The sequence below is a fragment of the Dermacentor andersoni genome, chromosome 5 (assembly GCF_023375885.2).
Source record: "Dermacentor andersoni chromosome 5, qqDerAnde1_hic_scaffold, whole genome shotgun sequence".
NCBI lineage: Eukaryota > Metazoa > Arthropoda > Arachnida > Ixodida > Ixodidae > Dermacentor > Dermacentor andersoni.
This window is the reverse complement of record NC_092818.1, coordinates 113551374-113567856: the sequence shown is the minus strand read 5'-3', so window position 1 is coordinate 113567856 and position 16483 is coordinate 113551374. Positions and strand designations below refer to the sequence as shown.

The window sequence follows — 16483 nt, the reverse complement described above, 5'->3', positions numbered from 1 at the left end:
GAATTTATTGTCTTGCCACATTCTTATATCGAACCAGATAAAGTCCACAATTTTGTCTTTGTATGCAGAGGGCAGCCACTGACTTTGTGATTCTCCTTTGAAGGGAAAGACCGTGCCTCCGCACTAAGTGCATTGTCCAGCCTCCATTTGTCTTGAAGTTTGTAGCTGAGGCACCCTGTTTTCTTCCAGGTCAGCAAGTGTCGTTCTGTGTTACAGTCGGCTTCCAGTAATTGGACTCTGGCTGGATCGACGAACGACTAAAGTTGCGATAATTAAAGAAAGTCACAGTTTCACCCGAAATGCGAAGCATCGATTGCAGTAGCAAATTAGTAGAAAGCTATACGAAAAGTAAGGATAGTAGTTTTATTGGCCGTATAAACTTTTAGACATTCGCTTACTAACTAAATTAACAAGCGTGGTGTCACACGCGCACAAGCAAACACGCGCACGTCTCACTCGGTGGCCGCGGAAACTCTTTATCAAAACGCTGGAGCGAGGAAGTGCAGTAGCAGGAGTGAGCGAATCGACCTTTGTGTGGCTTCTCGCTTCGTCGCGAACTAAGCGACTAGAACACAGCACGGTGCATCCAGATGCGTAGACTGTCTCCGTCGCTGATCGCTTTCAAGATTGAGGCCACACTGTATGCAGCAGCCACCAGAGTGGAGCGCCTCTCCTTTTTGCACCAGTCCCGCATGCAACTTAAGCCATTCCTAAGCACACGTACTACAGCACGCGTGGAGGATGCTACGGTAGCTAGGCTCGAAGCGCATACGAGATGGCTGTCTTGAAATGCTGATGGAGAGTTGGTAACGCAGATTTAGGGTCGTGCTCGATTATAATGCGCACACAATTTTTTACCCCATTTCATCAGAAAAAAAGTGCACATCAGATTTGAGTAAATATGGACCATCTCGGTAAGATGGTCCAAAAGAGCTTTGGACCATCTGAAGGTTTAGGTACTGTGGTGAAGCAATCAGGAAAGACAGCCTTCCTCTTTCCTCGCTGCCCTCTTCCTCTGTGGTGCCTATGGGAGATGAGGGTGAAGTCGCCTTCCGTGCTGGAACCTACCTATACTATTGCTACAAATGTGCTAGTTAACGGCTCTGTTCTTTACGAAATTGTGCAACGAAACAACGAACACTACCTAAATATCCTCACTGAACCAAACACATGTGTTTAAGCACATCATTTCTTTAATAAAGCAAATAGCTTTCCAAAAGCATTTGGCTATTACTCTGGCAAGCGTCAGTATCATTCTTTTTTTTCACATTTTTTTGTTATGGTGCAGCCATTGTCAAAACCTTGTGTAGTGCTTTCTGTTCTTGTGCGGAACCACGGCCCATGTTATTTATATTACTTTTATTTACATATACTGCCGTCTCATTGCGAGACATTGCTGGGGTGGGTAAAGAACTTGTTTAAATTAGTAATAAATAAAACATGACACATTGTACATTAGCATACATACAAAACATGAAACTGCATGAGTGCGCAAGCAACAGAGGACGTTACATATACACGTAGGTCATAACAAAACAATATTGTGTGTAAAGAGTACATTTTGAAGGGTAACTACATGTAAATAAATTTATTTTGAAAGAGCATGAGCTTACTTACACTTTCGACTTGTTGCATTTCAGAGAACTTCTTAAAGCCAGGGAAGCAGAGCTTGCAAGAAAGAAGATGCAGATGCAGGCAAGGACAAACAGGTACTTTTCTGCTTGTTTTATCTTTTTTCAGAAGATGACATCGTATTCGTTTTTTCATGCTAAAGCTTGCAAGGCACACACTTTTGACCCACTTACAGCATGGAAGGCTGGCATAACTGTCACATGATATTATTAAGAACAAAAATAAGCATCTTTGTTAGTCATGTGTGAATATTGGAAACTTCGAATATTCACTTCGAATATACAGTTATACCTGAATATAACGAAGTTAGTAAAATCTGCAATTACTTTTTGTTATATCGAAATTTTGTTAGGAAGCTTTAGCCTGGGGGCTCCTATCTAAATACAGTCCAGCCCACTTATAAAGATGCGGGCTTTAACAATATATTGGTTATAACAATGAGAAGCTACTGCACCGTCAACTTTAGTATGTTTTTCATGGTGAATAACCCACTTACTACAATGCCCCGATGCCGCATTGTCGGTTATAACGATGAAGTCTGGCTGCTTGGTGTCCGAGCCAAAAGGTAGTGAAATGCGAAATCCTTGAAAAGAAAAAAAAGAAAACGAGAAATTCAAGCCGCTGCATGATGGCCCACTGCTCGAAAGGCCGCCGCGCGCTCATTTTCCAGCCTGCTCCTTGCGGCTCTCTCCCGTCGCCCTTCCACCCCTCCGAACAGGAATGGGCTGTGCCCATATCTCTACGCCGCGCCACCCTCCGAAACACGAATGGGCCGCGTCAACTGCACTGCTCGCACCTTGCTCGCTGGCTCCTCCTTCAGCGCAGTTCTGCAAACAGTGTAATCGCCCGTGTTCGTCTTAGTTGGTTGCATCAAAATCATTCCTGGCCACGTGGTTTCTCAGCCTCTTTTGACTCGCTGCTGAAACGGAAGATGACTGACCTGCCCGCTGATAATCGGCAATGCACGACGTTGCCGGTGAAAAGAAAGCGCACAGCTATAGATTTGGAAACTAAGTGCTTCTAATCGATCAGGCGACCGTTGCGAATGTGCTTGCATCGGATAGTGACGGCAGTGATGACACGGTAGGACAGGCTGCCTCAACGTTGCCCTCACGTGCAGGAGTCCGGCAGATGATTCAGTCCCTCCGAGGCTTCGTTTTCGCGAGGAACCTTCTGCTGCACTACGGGGAGCACCTGGATACCTTAGAGAAGAATGTCGGCAAGGCTGATGGACATCGGGTTTTTTCTCGTGCAATGCAGTGCGACGTACGTGGCGAGACACTTGTGGCGATCTCGCCTCAGCTTTTCTTTTGCATTTCTCAAGCTGACAGGCTACCGCGGCAGCCACCTCACATTTTCTAAAAGGCCCCTTTTGGGCCCACCAAAGCGCTGCCTCCGTGGTGCTCGCATATCGTTTGCCACCCGTGACCCCTCTTTGCAGTTATAGCAGTGCCATTCTTTAACGCTGACAGCCACGGCTTGATACACGTGATCGGAGCGCCCTGGAAGCAGTTAGAGTGAGCACAATCAGCAGCCGAATGGAGGAAGGTGGTGGGGAGGGGCACTGGCCACCCCACCATTATAGTTTGCTAAAATCAGCTGTGCCCTCCTCCTATTTTGATTTTTTCATGCAACCCGGTTTTAGCAGTTAATGGTTATAACGATGGAATTTTCGTGGCATTTGAATATTGTTATAAGTTATAACAGCCTCATATGTGAGGCTAGCAGTATGTTCAAATAAATAAATAAATAAGTGGGTTCGACTGTACATGGAAAAGGAGAAACCGTTTTTCTGGGCAACCACTGCACGAAATTTGATGAGGTTTGTTGTATTTAAAAAAAAAAAAGTCTGGTCTCTATTAGTTACCAATTTTTCTAAAGGTTGTCAGTTATTTAATAAAAATTGTTGAGAATTTAAAACATTCAGAAAATGATACTATCAAGTTTACAACTAAGCAACTTTGCAATGAGAATCAGTACTACAATTCTGTAAATTCTATCTAGTAGCACATCTAAAGTGGACAAAATTGATGTACTATACACGGTTCTCAAGTAGACTTTTGAATATGTGAGCAGGACTTTTACAAAACCTTTGTAAACAATGTAAAAAATATGTAATATACAAATTGATATATCAAATTTGCCCGGTTTAGTTGCTCTAATGGATACAGTTTACAGAACTGTGATATCTGTTCCTTGGCTCAGCTACAGATTTGTATATTTCGTGCTTATGACTTTTTTTAACTTACGAACATTTTAAAATTTCGTAAAAAGAATTCAGGCCTTAGACCGAAATTCTGCTTACAACACTCACTAGAACTCAAGTTTCTCAAATGCAACAGGTTTCATTAAGATATCCTACAGTGGTTATCTCAGAAAAGCATTTCTGGGTTTTACATGAATTTGTATAGGCAGCATTGGTGTTGGGTCCGAGCTAAAGCTTCTTCTTAAATTGAAATTCAACCTATTGTGCAAGGAGTTCCAGTTGCTGATGTATTTTTTTTTAACATGGAAGGAGCTGCAAAATTTTCTGAATCAGGCAATCGGAAAAAGCAAACTTGAATTAGAAAAGTATTCGTTTTGTAGAATTTGAGAATCAGTGACAAAAGATATTGTTTCATTCTGTGTCGATGATATCTTCACGTCGGCGGTACGAAACGAAGCCAGCCATGCTTTCGTGTCCACTCTTTCGCGTCCACCTTGGCCCCACAGCTACAATTGTCACAAGCGGACCTGTGCCAGTCCACCCCCTCTCGCCTCCCCTCCCCCTACCTGACATGCGCTTGGTTGTGTTACTGTGAGTTCACTCTGCTCCCCATTTCCCCTTGCTTGTGCGGCAAGATGGCACTCATCAAACAACCATCCTTCTCGGCTCACCCTCGGCTCACGCTTTGACTCGCACTCAAAGCATACAGCGCCAACACCAAAGTCAATTCACATGGTTGCAAAGGTGAGGCAGAAATGTTCCAAACCAATGAGCAGCAACATCAATTATGGTCATGTGATTGAAGTGTGGCTACAGCTCGCAGGGCAAGACACTAGTTTATGAAAATTAAGCATCCAATATATCACCAATGGAAACACTTGAATAAGTACTGACAATGTCATTAGAATAGGAAAATGTGAAGTCACAGGCTGTTTTTTTTCCATCCACAAATAATTATGAGTACTGAACTGTGCAGGCTTTCTGAAGTTTGCTCATAGTGATGCGTGCTGAGATATGCCGAGATCGTATTGCCGTCTTTAACACTGTAATGTCATCAAAACTCTCCTATGCATGGCAGTAATGGCAATAAATATAGTGGTAACCTGACAAATTTTTACCAGTAACATTATTTTTAAATGCCTTTTCACTTCATATGTTTTAGCGATGTCTTCAGTACCAGAGAAAAACTACAGGCAGCACATATGCTGTGTTAGTCAAGATGAAAGTGTGGTTTTTGTGAATTATTTCAATGTAATGTTTATTTTATTTTAACACCGTAATAACAGATTTGTGTTGGTTGTAAGGACACATGCATATGATAGTTCAATATCTGAGTGAGACCATTGCTCTGAATTCATGCAAAACTCTCAAGGCCCACTGGTGTAATGCCTGTCGTTATAGAATGTGGGATATACATACAGATGGGTGTCTTCGTTAAATTGTGATGGGATGTGGCGAATATTCTTACGCTTCACTTGTAGTGTTGTGTGTGTTGGTATGCGATGTGATGTGAGCCGGGGTAGTAGACAACATGGCGCTAAAAGCCTCAAACAGGAAATGTAGATGTTTCTCCATTGAGAAGTTGGCCCCTCAAAATGTAGATGGCGCTGCCGTGCCTCCACATGCTGCTATTGCTGGACATATGGGCTTCTATACCTTGCCAATACAACACATGGGACGTGATAGGATCTTGTGGCACCGGGACTTTATACAAAATGTGATGTTGCTCCGTTTTCGCGGTCGGTCTTGGTTGCTGGGCAATTTGGGAGGTGCGTTGATTCGCAAGGAGCTGTTTGTAATTCAACCATTCAACACCTGTGTCCGCGGAAGCTTCTATTTATCGTCTTGGTACTACTTCGGGGCAGTGAAATTTCATTACATTAAAATCGTGTATGAACACACTTTGTTATAGGATTGAGGTTTTAAATTCATGGTGTTCTATAGATGAGACGTTATAAAAAGTTAAATGCTTCGTTATATTGAAGTTCGTTATAATGAGGTTTAACTGTATTAGTATTTAATTCAAAAGACTTTTACTAGTCTAAATTGTTAAACCCCCCAAAATAACTGTCGGTTTTTTTTAAAGTCAGCTTCGCTGCAATACAGCCATTTTATGCGGCGGAGCATACAGACTGTATTGCAGTGAAGCATATTTGCTGTGAAGGGAATCATATCAAAAGTAAGAAGGGGCACTGTCCCGGGTCTCCTGCTGGTGTTTATGGCTACCTGATAACATCAGCTCAAGTATGCATCTGGACAACACCAGCCGCCAGGTGAAAACCTCTGTCTGCTACTAATGTAGCTAAGTGCCTAAAAACACGGGCTTACGAACTGTAAGCTTGACCAAATAGCAAGCTTGGCAATGTTGTTAGACCCTCATTCTAGATTAGTTGAGTACCACCAGGATGTTTCATTGGCAAACGCCATTAAAAACCTGGCTTTTTAAGACGAAAGAAAAGTTAAACACCAAGGAACCCAGACATGCCCTCAACATCGAAAGCTTGTGTAGAGGCTCTTTCCACATCAGCACTGTGCGAAGACTTTGATGAGCTTATCAACCAGCAGCAATTTTCACTTTCTTCTGGCAGTAATTTTCACTGCCAGAAGCACTGATTGAAGGATGTGCGCATGATGAAATTTTGGGCCAAAAAGAAGGTCCATGTGAATGGTGGTGTAAGCATTGTGTCCGCTGTTGGCTTGGGTTGCGAAGAGATACTTGCTTATACCAGACACTAGTGTGTCCAGAGAGTGGCTGTTTTCGGAGTCTGTGATATGCAGGAAGGTGTCGCTGCTTTCCGAGCATGTCAAGCAGCTATCCTTGCTTCATGACGACGTTAAATAACAGCAGTTATGATACTGTCATGCAAAAGTGTTATACGTACTACAGAATTTTGTTGACGAAGAAGCATAATTTTCCTGTACGTTATCTGCTGTGCAATACACTTGCACTTTTTCTTGCTTTACCTCTGATTGGTGAAAAAAAATTGCATTTCTGCAAAACCAAGCAGTATCCATATTCGAAAAAGATTCGATTCGCACAACCCCAGTTTTTTTAAATGAGGAACTTGTGAATTAATGGTCCAAATGACGACAGCTGCGCATCAGCAGGGCTCAAACATTTCTTTTCACATTCTAGATCAAAAACAGATCATGCCATGAAAATATAATCAGGCTGCATCTGCTAAAAGATAAGTCTCATAATGCTGCTATGCATGTGAGTCAGAAAGTGAAATGGGAGGAAATGCTAGAAGATATGAGGCATTTGCATGCAGTTTTTAGTGAGGGAGTTGATCGAGAGAAGCATTAGGATATATCAGCTGACAGTGGTTAAAGGAGGCTGTTCAGGTGAAAATGCCTTCTCACCTGACAATAAATTATGACTTTGAGTTTGTTTTTTTGTTCAGTTACTTACACTGCTGTTTTTTAATCATTCTTTCAGGCACCCTCGTTTTGGTGGAACGTTTACCGTGAAAAACATGAAGGGAATTGGCGACAGTGACTTGGTTGCCCATGACACTCTCTCCAAGCTTTCCCAAATGAGCTTTGATCGATCCAAGCCATTCAAGCCCAAAGCAAAAAACAAAAGGCCTGTTCTAGAAGCAAATGACGTTATGAGGAGGTCCACGTTGAACATTCGGCTGTTCCTGAAGAGACTCTGCACTGACTTTCTCAAGTGGTGCTATAATCCCATGATGCGAACAGTCAAGGTATTTATGCATTTGGCATTCTTGCGGTCTGCTTGTTAAATTTGCAAGTTTAAATTCCCGTAGCCTAGCCCAGCGCAGCCTCTGTGCCTAATGACAGCCTGTGTGTGATAGAAACATACTCCAGTCTGCATTTATGCAATCTATCAAAAATCGTTGCTTTAATATTAGTACTTTTGAATTGTACTGCCAATCGCACTTCACTGTGTTTAGCCTTTATGCAGCTATGCCTCTTTATTATAACAATATCACTATCCTTTGTCAAGAAAGCATTAGCAGGGCAAATACATAACTTAATTATAGATGGTGCCCAAATCTAGTGCCCAGTGACTGCTTCCTTGTAAAGTCAAATCTTATTAATTTGAATATGGTTAATTCGAACTTCTGGTTTATTTGAACTGACGCCATGGTCCTGTCAAAGTTATGTGTGTTCCAATGCGCAAAAGCGCACGGTAAGTCGAACATGCTAGCATTTGCAACAGCTAGTTTGAACATACCGTGCTCCGACAATGCCCTCAGCAGCACACCAAATCACTTGGCGGCACCTCCAACCAGCATTGCTCTGACCCCGCCGTAGAGGAAAGGCTTAGGAGATACCCCTCAATGCTGCACGAAAAAAAAATTTCACCTTCTCTCAAATGTCAAGGTCGCCGTTTCTGCATCACACCATAGTGCCCCAGCCACACTAGCGACAAAATGCGTCCCGCAGGAGGGATTGGTCCTGGGCCTATTTTTCATAGCTCGACACGGTGGCAAGCGATCCACGACCGGAGGAGACCAATAAGGCTGGCTCCTATGGTGACATATGCGTGGGAAATTGGTATCATGCGAATCCACCCGACCGCTCTGTTCGTACTCGCGTCTAGTTCAGCCGGAGTGCTTGTTTTGCACCATCGTGTGCTCGCATCAGCTCTTGCTCGTGCTTGTTTTGGTCTCGTTCGCGCTTGTTTCTTTACAATGATGAGTCTAAACCGAGATGTACCGGAGAAAAGGTCTTTGGAGACAGTGCTCCATATCCGATTCTGTACGACAAGGCAGACCTTGAATAAAAAGACGTGAAGGCAACACCCAGTACCTCATTCTCCTTGTCCACTGAATGCGGCAACGCCGCAGCAATAGGGAGCACACCAACTGATTATGATCAGTGGAAACGACTTCATCATCTTGATAAGACATTACTTGTGTTAAGAATGCAGGACGAAGAACATAAACACAGCGCTGATCTGTCAGCAAACGAAAGAAAAAGCACGCGAGCACGTGGCAGAAGGGAAGCAGCAGCAGAGGCCCAGTCCAGCCTCGGCAACTCCGCTGCTTCGTTGGCAGTCTTAGGTGGCAGAGGTAATTAGTGCCATTCATCAAGTTGGGAGGAAAGCAGATCCGCTTCCCTCATGCCCTTCGTCGCAAGTATGCTCCCCTTGCCCTCTTTCTCAATCCCCTTGTAACTCCCTCATCTTTGACGGTCTCCGCGCGTGCACACCTCTACACCGGCCCTGATGCTGCCAGCCCCACCGGCCCGGCGCCAGCTTAGCCCACCCGCCCCTTGAAGTTTCATTTTCTGCCGTTATTGGGAAGCGAGCGTTGGCCGGCGTGAGCAGTTTCGTGGTCCTCGCTTGCTGTGTGCTTGCGCGCTGTGATATTTCACCACTCGCACCGTTCGAGCATTGTGCTATGATGCACGAACGCTTCAAAAACAAGTCCTTTTTTAATTTGAACAAATTTTCCGGCTGCTTCAAGTTTGAATTATATTATCTAGACTCAACTGTAGTAACAAAAACAGATCTCTAACATAATGCTTTTGCAGGCTGTATGTGCCAGAAGCGATTGCAGGAGCCAGCAACATGTCATAGCCACCATGTTTTGGACACACTTATTTGCATGCAGCATGAAGATTTGCTGATATTTTCAACTCCAAAACTGTGGATTGACCTGGACAGAAGTTGCCACATAACATCTGGCCATAGGACAGTGGATAGTGCTGCTCAGTTTGAGATGATATTTCAGATGTCAATGTGCAAATTGGGAACCTGATGCTAGGCAGGGAGAGGGTACTTTTATAAATGGTTGAACCCTTTGTGGCTGCTCTGTTCGTAAGTTTATGCTTACTGCATGCTTTGTGCTTGTGCACTTAAAGCCTAGTTGCCCCTCTGTGGTTTGCGTTTCTTTCTTTTAGTTGTTGACACATGTGCATGTCTTGAAAATTTCTTTTGTGGTTTGTGGGGAGCTGTTTCAGTGGTTTTGGCTTACCTCGTGTTAACCAAGCCCACCCCCACTCCCCAGCAGGCATTACTACTCGCCATGTGGGTAGACAAATGTTTATCACAAAGTAAAAGTTTTAAAAACACAATTTTGACTTCTCGGTCAGCCTCATCATACAGTCAAACACACTTGTCACAATATTCAAGTGCCGAGAAAATCCTGTTGTTAGAACCGATATTGTTATAACTGATTTGCACCAAAAAAGCAGAGGGTATGAACGTTCACACATTTAGTAGACAAAAAGAAGTACAGCCAACACTGGCTTTAACAATGGTATACTCCGATGTAACAATAACCAGCTGCTGCACTGTGAACTGTTGTGTGTTTGTTATGGTAAAATAAGCCGCTTGCTACAATGCTCCCGTGCCGCATTATTGGCAATAACAATTAAATCTGGCTACTGAGTCTCTGCGTAGAAAAGAAAAGGAACTGGAAATTTAGGAAAAGAAAAAAAAAAACTCCAGCTGCTTCACCATGCCTGCCTTTATGCTACGCACCCCACATGGCACGCCTTCATCACCCCTCTCTTCTCATCCTTCCAGCTCTCCAATGTCGGTGAGAGGGTGGGAGAGGGGAATGCGAGGCCAGCGATGTGATAAGACAAAGGTGTGCCATGTGGGTTGTGCGGCACAAAAGGTGTGGGTCTGATGCAGCTGCTCGTGTCTACTTCTACGAGTCAACACAACAAAGGCGTGCCGTGCAGGTTGTGCGACACACAGGCTGGAAGGGGTGAAGCCACATAGTTTCATACAATAATTACTGTAAAGAACTCTGGCTCTAGTGTCTATGGGAGCTGCAATGGGAGTGGTTGTACCAGCATGGGAAGTACATGGATTTGCCTAAACTTCATACTTCTGACTTCAGATGGCTTTGTGACTTTGTAAACTCGTAATTTTCAACAATGTACTGCGTAATAAATAATTAAGTAAACATTATTAAACTTTTCCGACGGCAGGGTTCGAACACAGGACCTCTAGCACAGAAACCTGGTATTGAAACTATTAAGACACAGATGCATGCACCAACAAGCGATGTGAAACGCCCTTATGCCTGTGCCTTGAGACGCCTGGCGCATTTTGATTTGGCCACCTTGACAAGTTCAATCTTTGCAATTAGCAGCGATTGTGCATGTGAAATTGACGACAATGAAGACATATAAAGCGTAATAAACAGTCACAAGAACGTCTGAATCCACAAGCACGAAGATCAGACAAATCCATTACTTCCTGTCATTCCCATGGTGGGTCAACGACTGCAGCGCCAGAGTTCCCTCTAGTATATTTTAGGAAACTCTATGGGTGCAGCAGCTGAATTTTTTTTTTCAAGGACTTTGCATTCTTTTTTTCTTTTGGCAGACACTCAGTAGCCGGATTTAGTTGTTATAACCGATAACACGGCATGGGAGGAGTCATTATGAGGTACCATATTTACTCAATTATAACACGCCCTCAATTGTAACATGCACCCATGTTCCATGATTGAAAACAAACAAACAAACAAAAAAAAAACGAGAAAGATACCCGCCCTCGATTTGAATGCATACCCATTTGCCGTGACCTAAAAAAAGAAAAGTCCTTTAGATTACCGCGCACCTCATTCTTTCATACAGGAATACATCTTTCTCTCATTTGAAAAAACAAAGAGTGACTCCCAATACACGAAAGTTGCGATAAATAAAAGAAAGTGCAGTTTCGCCCGAAAGGCGAAGCATCGATTACGATAGCAAATTAGTAGACAGCTATAAGAAAAGTAAGGATAGCAGTTTTATTGGCCATATAAACTTTGAAGCATTTGCTTACTAACTGAATTAACAACCATGGTGTCACGCGCGCACATGCAAGCATGAACACGTCTCACGCAATGACCACGGAAACTCTTTATCAGTACACTGGAGTGGGGAAGTGCAGTAGCAGGAACAAGTGAATTTACCTTTGTGCAGACTCTTGCTTTAACGCGCACTAAGCAATGAGAACACAGCGTGGTGTGCCTAGGTGCGTCTCCATCGCAGATCGCTTTAAAGATACGGGCTGCGCGGCCACTCCGTACGTAGCAGCCGCTGGAGTAGAAAGCTCCTCCTATTTGCACCAGTCCCACGGGTAAGGTTTGGGAACTCCGAACGCCCGTGATGCGGCCTGATTTCCGTCTGTCTCTGCACACGTGATCACTTTCCTTTTAATTACGGCATCGTGATGAACTCAGTATGTCTTTGCAGTCGGCACTTCCATGCTGATAGAGAAAATGCGGAAAATAGGAAGACCGGGAAGACGGACGGTCCACTTACCTAAGCACACATACTACAGCACATGAAGCAAGCTACAGCAGCTAAGCTTGAAGCGTGTGCGAGTCGGCCATATTGAAATGCCAATGGCGATATGGTAACGCAGATTTAGGGTCGTACTCGATTCTAACACGCAGGCTATTTTTGGACCCGTTTTATCAGACAAAAGTGCGCATTAGATTCGAGTAAATACAGTATACGGAGTTGGTGTTGCTGTGTTGTGTGGTTCAGTTTATGCGAGTAATGCAGAGTGCAGGACGATATCTCACACTGCTGTATCGGCCAATTACTACAAACAAAGGTCACGTGTTGGCTCCGCAAAGAGGGGACGTGGGAGACACCCACGCATGGAAAAAAATGCGGCTTCGTAGTTGCACCGTAGAAGAGCTGCTGAATGCGCACCCTCTCCCGGAGTAAAAGGGAAGACGGTTCGAGCTGAATGAGAAGCGTTCAGGGAGACGGACATGGAGATAAGGGGAAGGGGTGTGCTTGAAGCCACCGCTGCTGCTAGATGCCCCCTGACTTCCCAGATGTCCCATTGCCATTCTTGGCCGCTACTGGGGTTCGTTTGTGGGCCTCGCTGCCAGACAGGGAAGCGTAGTCACTGAAATCGGGCAACAAGACACACGGCCACCTGGTTTCGGTGTCACTTTGTGACATCAGTGTGTGCCTTTTGAAAATGCCTTAAGAAAATGACGATATTTTTACGACCACTTAACCTGCTGCGACCAATGAGTGATATTGTGTGCGATCGCCGCTGGGTCCCAATTATGGTGTTTGGGGTGTTCAAACGACCTGGCTCGCAGCTGCACGGGGTGACCGAGTTTTCTTAGTGCTGGTAGAGCAGCCTGCTGCAAAATACAGACTATCGTCAATAGCTGTGGCTTTGTGGGAACATTCTCTCAGTTGCCTTGGTGGCTTGTTGCAGGAGGTGTTTGGCCTGAGGGCTGATGCGTAGACAAAGGGGAGCGACACGGGCAATTGGTGGTTACAAATGACAGCTCAAGCTTGGCCTCTAGTGCCAGGGGACATCAAGGCCAGTACTTGGAGTCTAACATAGGGTAGAGGGAGATGACACATGTCTTTCAGTGAACCTATCTCCTTGTGCATTATAGACTGTGTCGCTGTTTCGACCAGTGCTGTGTCCATCACGAAAGTTTTGGTGCTACTAGTTGCAATGGTATGAGCCCCCATGTGTGATTGGCTGGTTTGTGACTCTTTCTGCACCTAAGGGGTTAAAGAGTCATGTTTGGGTTGTGCGAAAGACAGCGGAGGTTTGGGCTCTTGGACTGGACAGACGACTTGGCATTTTAATAATGTGTCTCTTTACCGGACAATGGCTGTTCCTTCGCGCTGCCACCATGCACTTGAGTCATCGAGGAGCGCCGACTTCTGGCCTTGAACACCTTCCCTCTTTAACTAGTGTTGACGCTAGCAGAGGAAAAAGGAAAATGAAATTAACTGGAGCCTTGTAGTAAGTGGTTTATGTTACTATAGAACACATACAAAATTTGACGGCCCATTGGCTGCTCATATCTGATATATTGTTAAAACTGGTATCACTATTAGTGGGTTTATCTGTAGTATTGAGGTTTTACTGTATCGGTGTAAATGTACCGTTGGTTGTGTAGGGGTTTTCTTGTTCTAGCAAGTGTGATCCAACTGAATGTTTTTTTTTTCTCATAAATGTTGCAGGATGCATACTTTCCAGCTTTTGTTGTGCAAGAAAAGTTGGTATTTTCTGTAAAAATAGCTGAAATGGGAGGTGTCAATCACAGTAACTGTGCCTATTTTGCAGAGCTTCCTGCAACGCAACAAAGCCCTGTCACACGACGAAGGCTACTACTTTTGGGCATTGAAGTTCTTCATGGAGTTTAATCGCCATAACGGCTTCGATGTCAGCCTTGTTAGTGAGACCATATGCAAAGAGGCATTCCACTATGTGCAGACGCAGCTTGAACAGTATTACGAAATGATGGTCACTGACAAAGGCAAGATTCGTATCTGGTCAAAGAGGTTCGTAGACCCATCTATGTACTTGCGTTATTTCAGGCATGCCACCTTGCTTTACGTGATCATTCTGGAAGGCTAAAAGAACTTGGAAGTACTGAAAACCAAATGGGAACAGTTCCTGGGAGAACAGATGGCTAACTGCAAAGTTTTTTAATGCCCATTCATTACCTATGTTGCACATCTATGACTGAAGAAATGAATAGTGGATTCTAGATAGGAGTCACTATATATGGTATAATGTTTATTTTGTTTTTATTTTTTACATGAACATTTATAGTGATTACTGTAGTTCATAATTGTATTATTGTAAATACGCAGAACTTTAACTGTTAAATGTTTTGAGTGAGTGCAGCTTGTCAGCGCAATGCTGATTAATATTGCTTTGTACGTGCTCAGCTCATCAACACAATAATCTTGCATTCAAAGTGATTTCGACGAACTCGGCATGTCCACTTAGATCTTCTTCTACTGCATAGACAACTGCAGCACCAGCATTTGAAATCCACAGTTATTTCACCCTTTCTTGTCTTACTACACAGATGTCTTCACTTTTTCAGTGCCTTGAAGGTTGCACTGGTTCAGTCTTCATGTTCTACATCATACATGGCAGCCATTTCGTCAGCACTGGAGGGGCGCATTTATTGTAGTCTTTGTTTTGTACTACATCAATGGTAGCACTTTGTCAGCTCTCAAAGACCGTGTTTTGGGATCCCGCACCTTTTGCATCTTTTGGCAGATTGGGATTGATGGCGTCTGCCACTGATTGCTTGCATGTGAGTCGCACGGGCAAAAGAAAGTGGCTGCTCGACTCTGACAGTGAAAGTGAGAGTGAAAGCGATGTACTAGAGTTTTATTCTTTAGTTGAAGAGGGCGATGATAATCTTCTCATTGCTTCTACTGAAAATGATCATTTGGAAAGCGAAGACATATATATTGCATAGTGAAGAGGTAAAAGGAGATTTTCAGGCTTAAAACATGAAGCAAATGTCTTGAAAAAGCTTTAAAAGGGTTTTAAATGGAGTGACATTAGAAAACAAGCCAAAAAAACAAAATAAGCTTACTCTTGGTCAAAATAATAAAACACTAAGGGTTCAATGTTAATCAGAATGGTCATCACCATGCTGTACACTGTTTGTCGAAAGAACTGAAGCCACTACGACCACATCTAACACTGGGATGTCTATGGTCAGCAACAACATAATAATGCAATGGCAAAAACACCATTGTCCAACTTGATGAAAATTTGTATAGATGCACCAGTGAATTACATACCTGCCAACCGTGCCAACTCTTCCGAATTGTCCCTAAGGCTTACGAATTTTTGCTCGTTTTACGATTTTTTGAATCTTGCATGGAGTTTTACGAAAAATAAATTCTCTCTGCAAAAAACTTTCTCTTGTCGCTTTCCGAACCTTCTCTTGGAAGTCTCCTGATGGTAAAAGAATGCCAGAAGTATGTTTGCTTCGAGCAAGGTTATCCTGACGAATTCGTGAGGCTGCTGAAATCAGCAACAGTAACACTGCTGAAGAGGTCACTGTGATCTAAAAGCAAGGTGCTGCTTGTCAGGCTGTGCTGTTCCAAGTTTGCTGCTTGTGTGCTGCGTCTAAAGCTCTAGGCCTAAGACTTTACTCTTTTTTTGCTTTTGCACCACATTTAGGCTTCACGTTGGCTTGAAAGCTTATCAGGAGTTGCTGCGAACCCTTGCTGCCATGGACAGCAGCCCTGAAGAAGCTGTCCGAGAAGCAGCCAAAGTTCTTAAAGGCATGTGTTGTGATTTTTTAGTTTGTTTGGAACCTTCTTTTCGATTCTTTGTGACCTCATTGTTTATTGCTTTCTTTCTTATCTAGTTCCTATTCCCTTTTATTAGATCGCCGACCTGTTTCAGCTTTGCTCCCTGAATTATTTTCAGCCATGTAGCATGTTGCATTTCCTAACTCTTGCATTTGTGTCTTTTAAATGCCATTCATGTGTTGTTATGTTGTTATGGTCTTTGAACTTAATTGAGATCACCTGTGTAGGTTGGCACATGGGCGCAGTCATATAATCTGGTTGAGACAGGTTAACCACTAAGTCTTCATGAGATTACATTGCTTCATTACAAAATAAGGATACATAAGGATTTGGTAAGGGGCTGTAGCCAGTGTAGTTAGTGCAGCTAATGCAGTAAAATGATGGTAAAAGTCACTGCACACACAAGAAAAAAAACATAATTATGATGCAAAAATTTGTCTTGTGCTCACATTCTCTTTGTCTGTCATCACTGTTTCAATTTGCTCAAGAAAAATCAGGAGGACCAAAATGATGCAGCGGCTTTATCTGAAGATCTTTTTCTTCATGTTTGTGGATTTATTTTTTAAACAAAACATAGACTAATTGCAGTTTTTACTTTTCTAG

General features: G+C 43.5%; 1 protein-coding gene across 1 annotated transcript in view; it reads left to right on the top strand.

The window, feature by feature from the left end:
- Nucleotides 1-16483, top strand: part of timeout (circadian regulator timeout) — a 316230-nt gene that overhangs the window by 15685 nt on the left and 284062 nt on the right. Inside the window, exons 7-10 of the mRNA XM_050178451.3 lie at nucleotides 1641-1709; nucleotides 7278-7545; nucleotides 13875-14092; nucleotides 15747-15850. Coding sequence (XP_050034408.1) covers nucleotides 1641-1709; nucleotides 7278-7545; nucleotides 13875-14092; nucleotides 15747-15850 — 659 coding nt within the window. The remainder of the gene's footprint in view (nucleotides 1-1640; nucleotides 1710-7277; nucleotides 7546-13874; nucleotides 14093-15746; nucleotides 15851-16483) is intronic.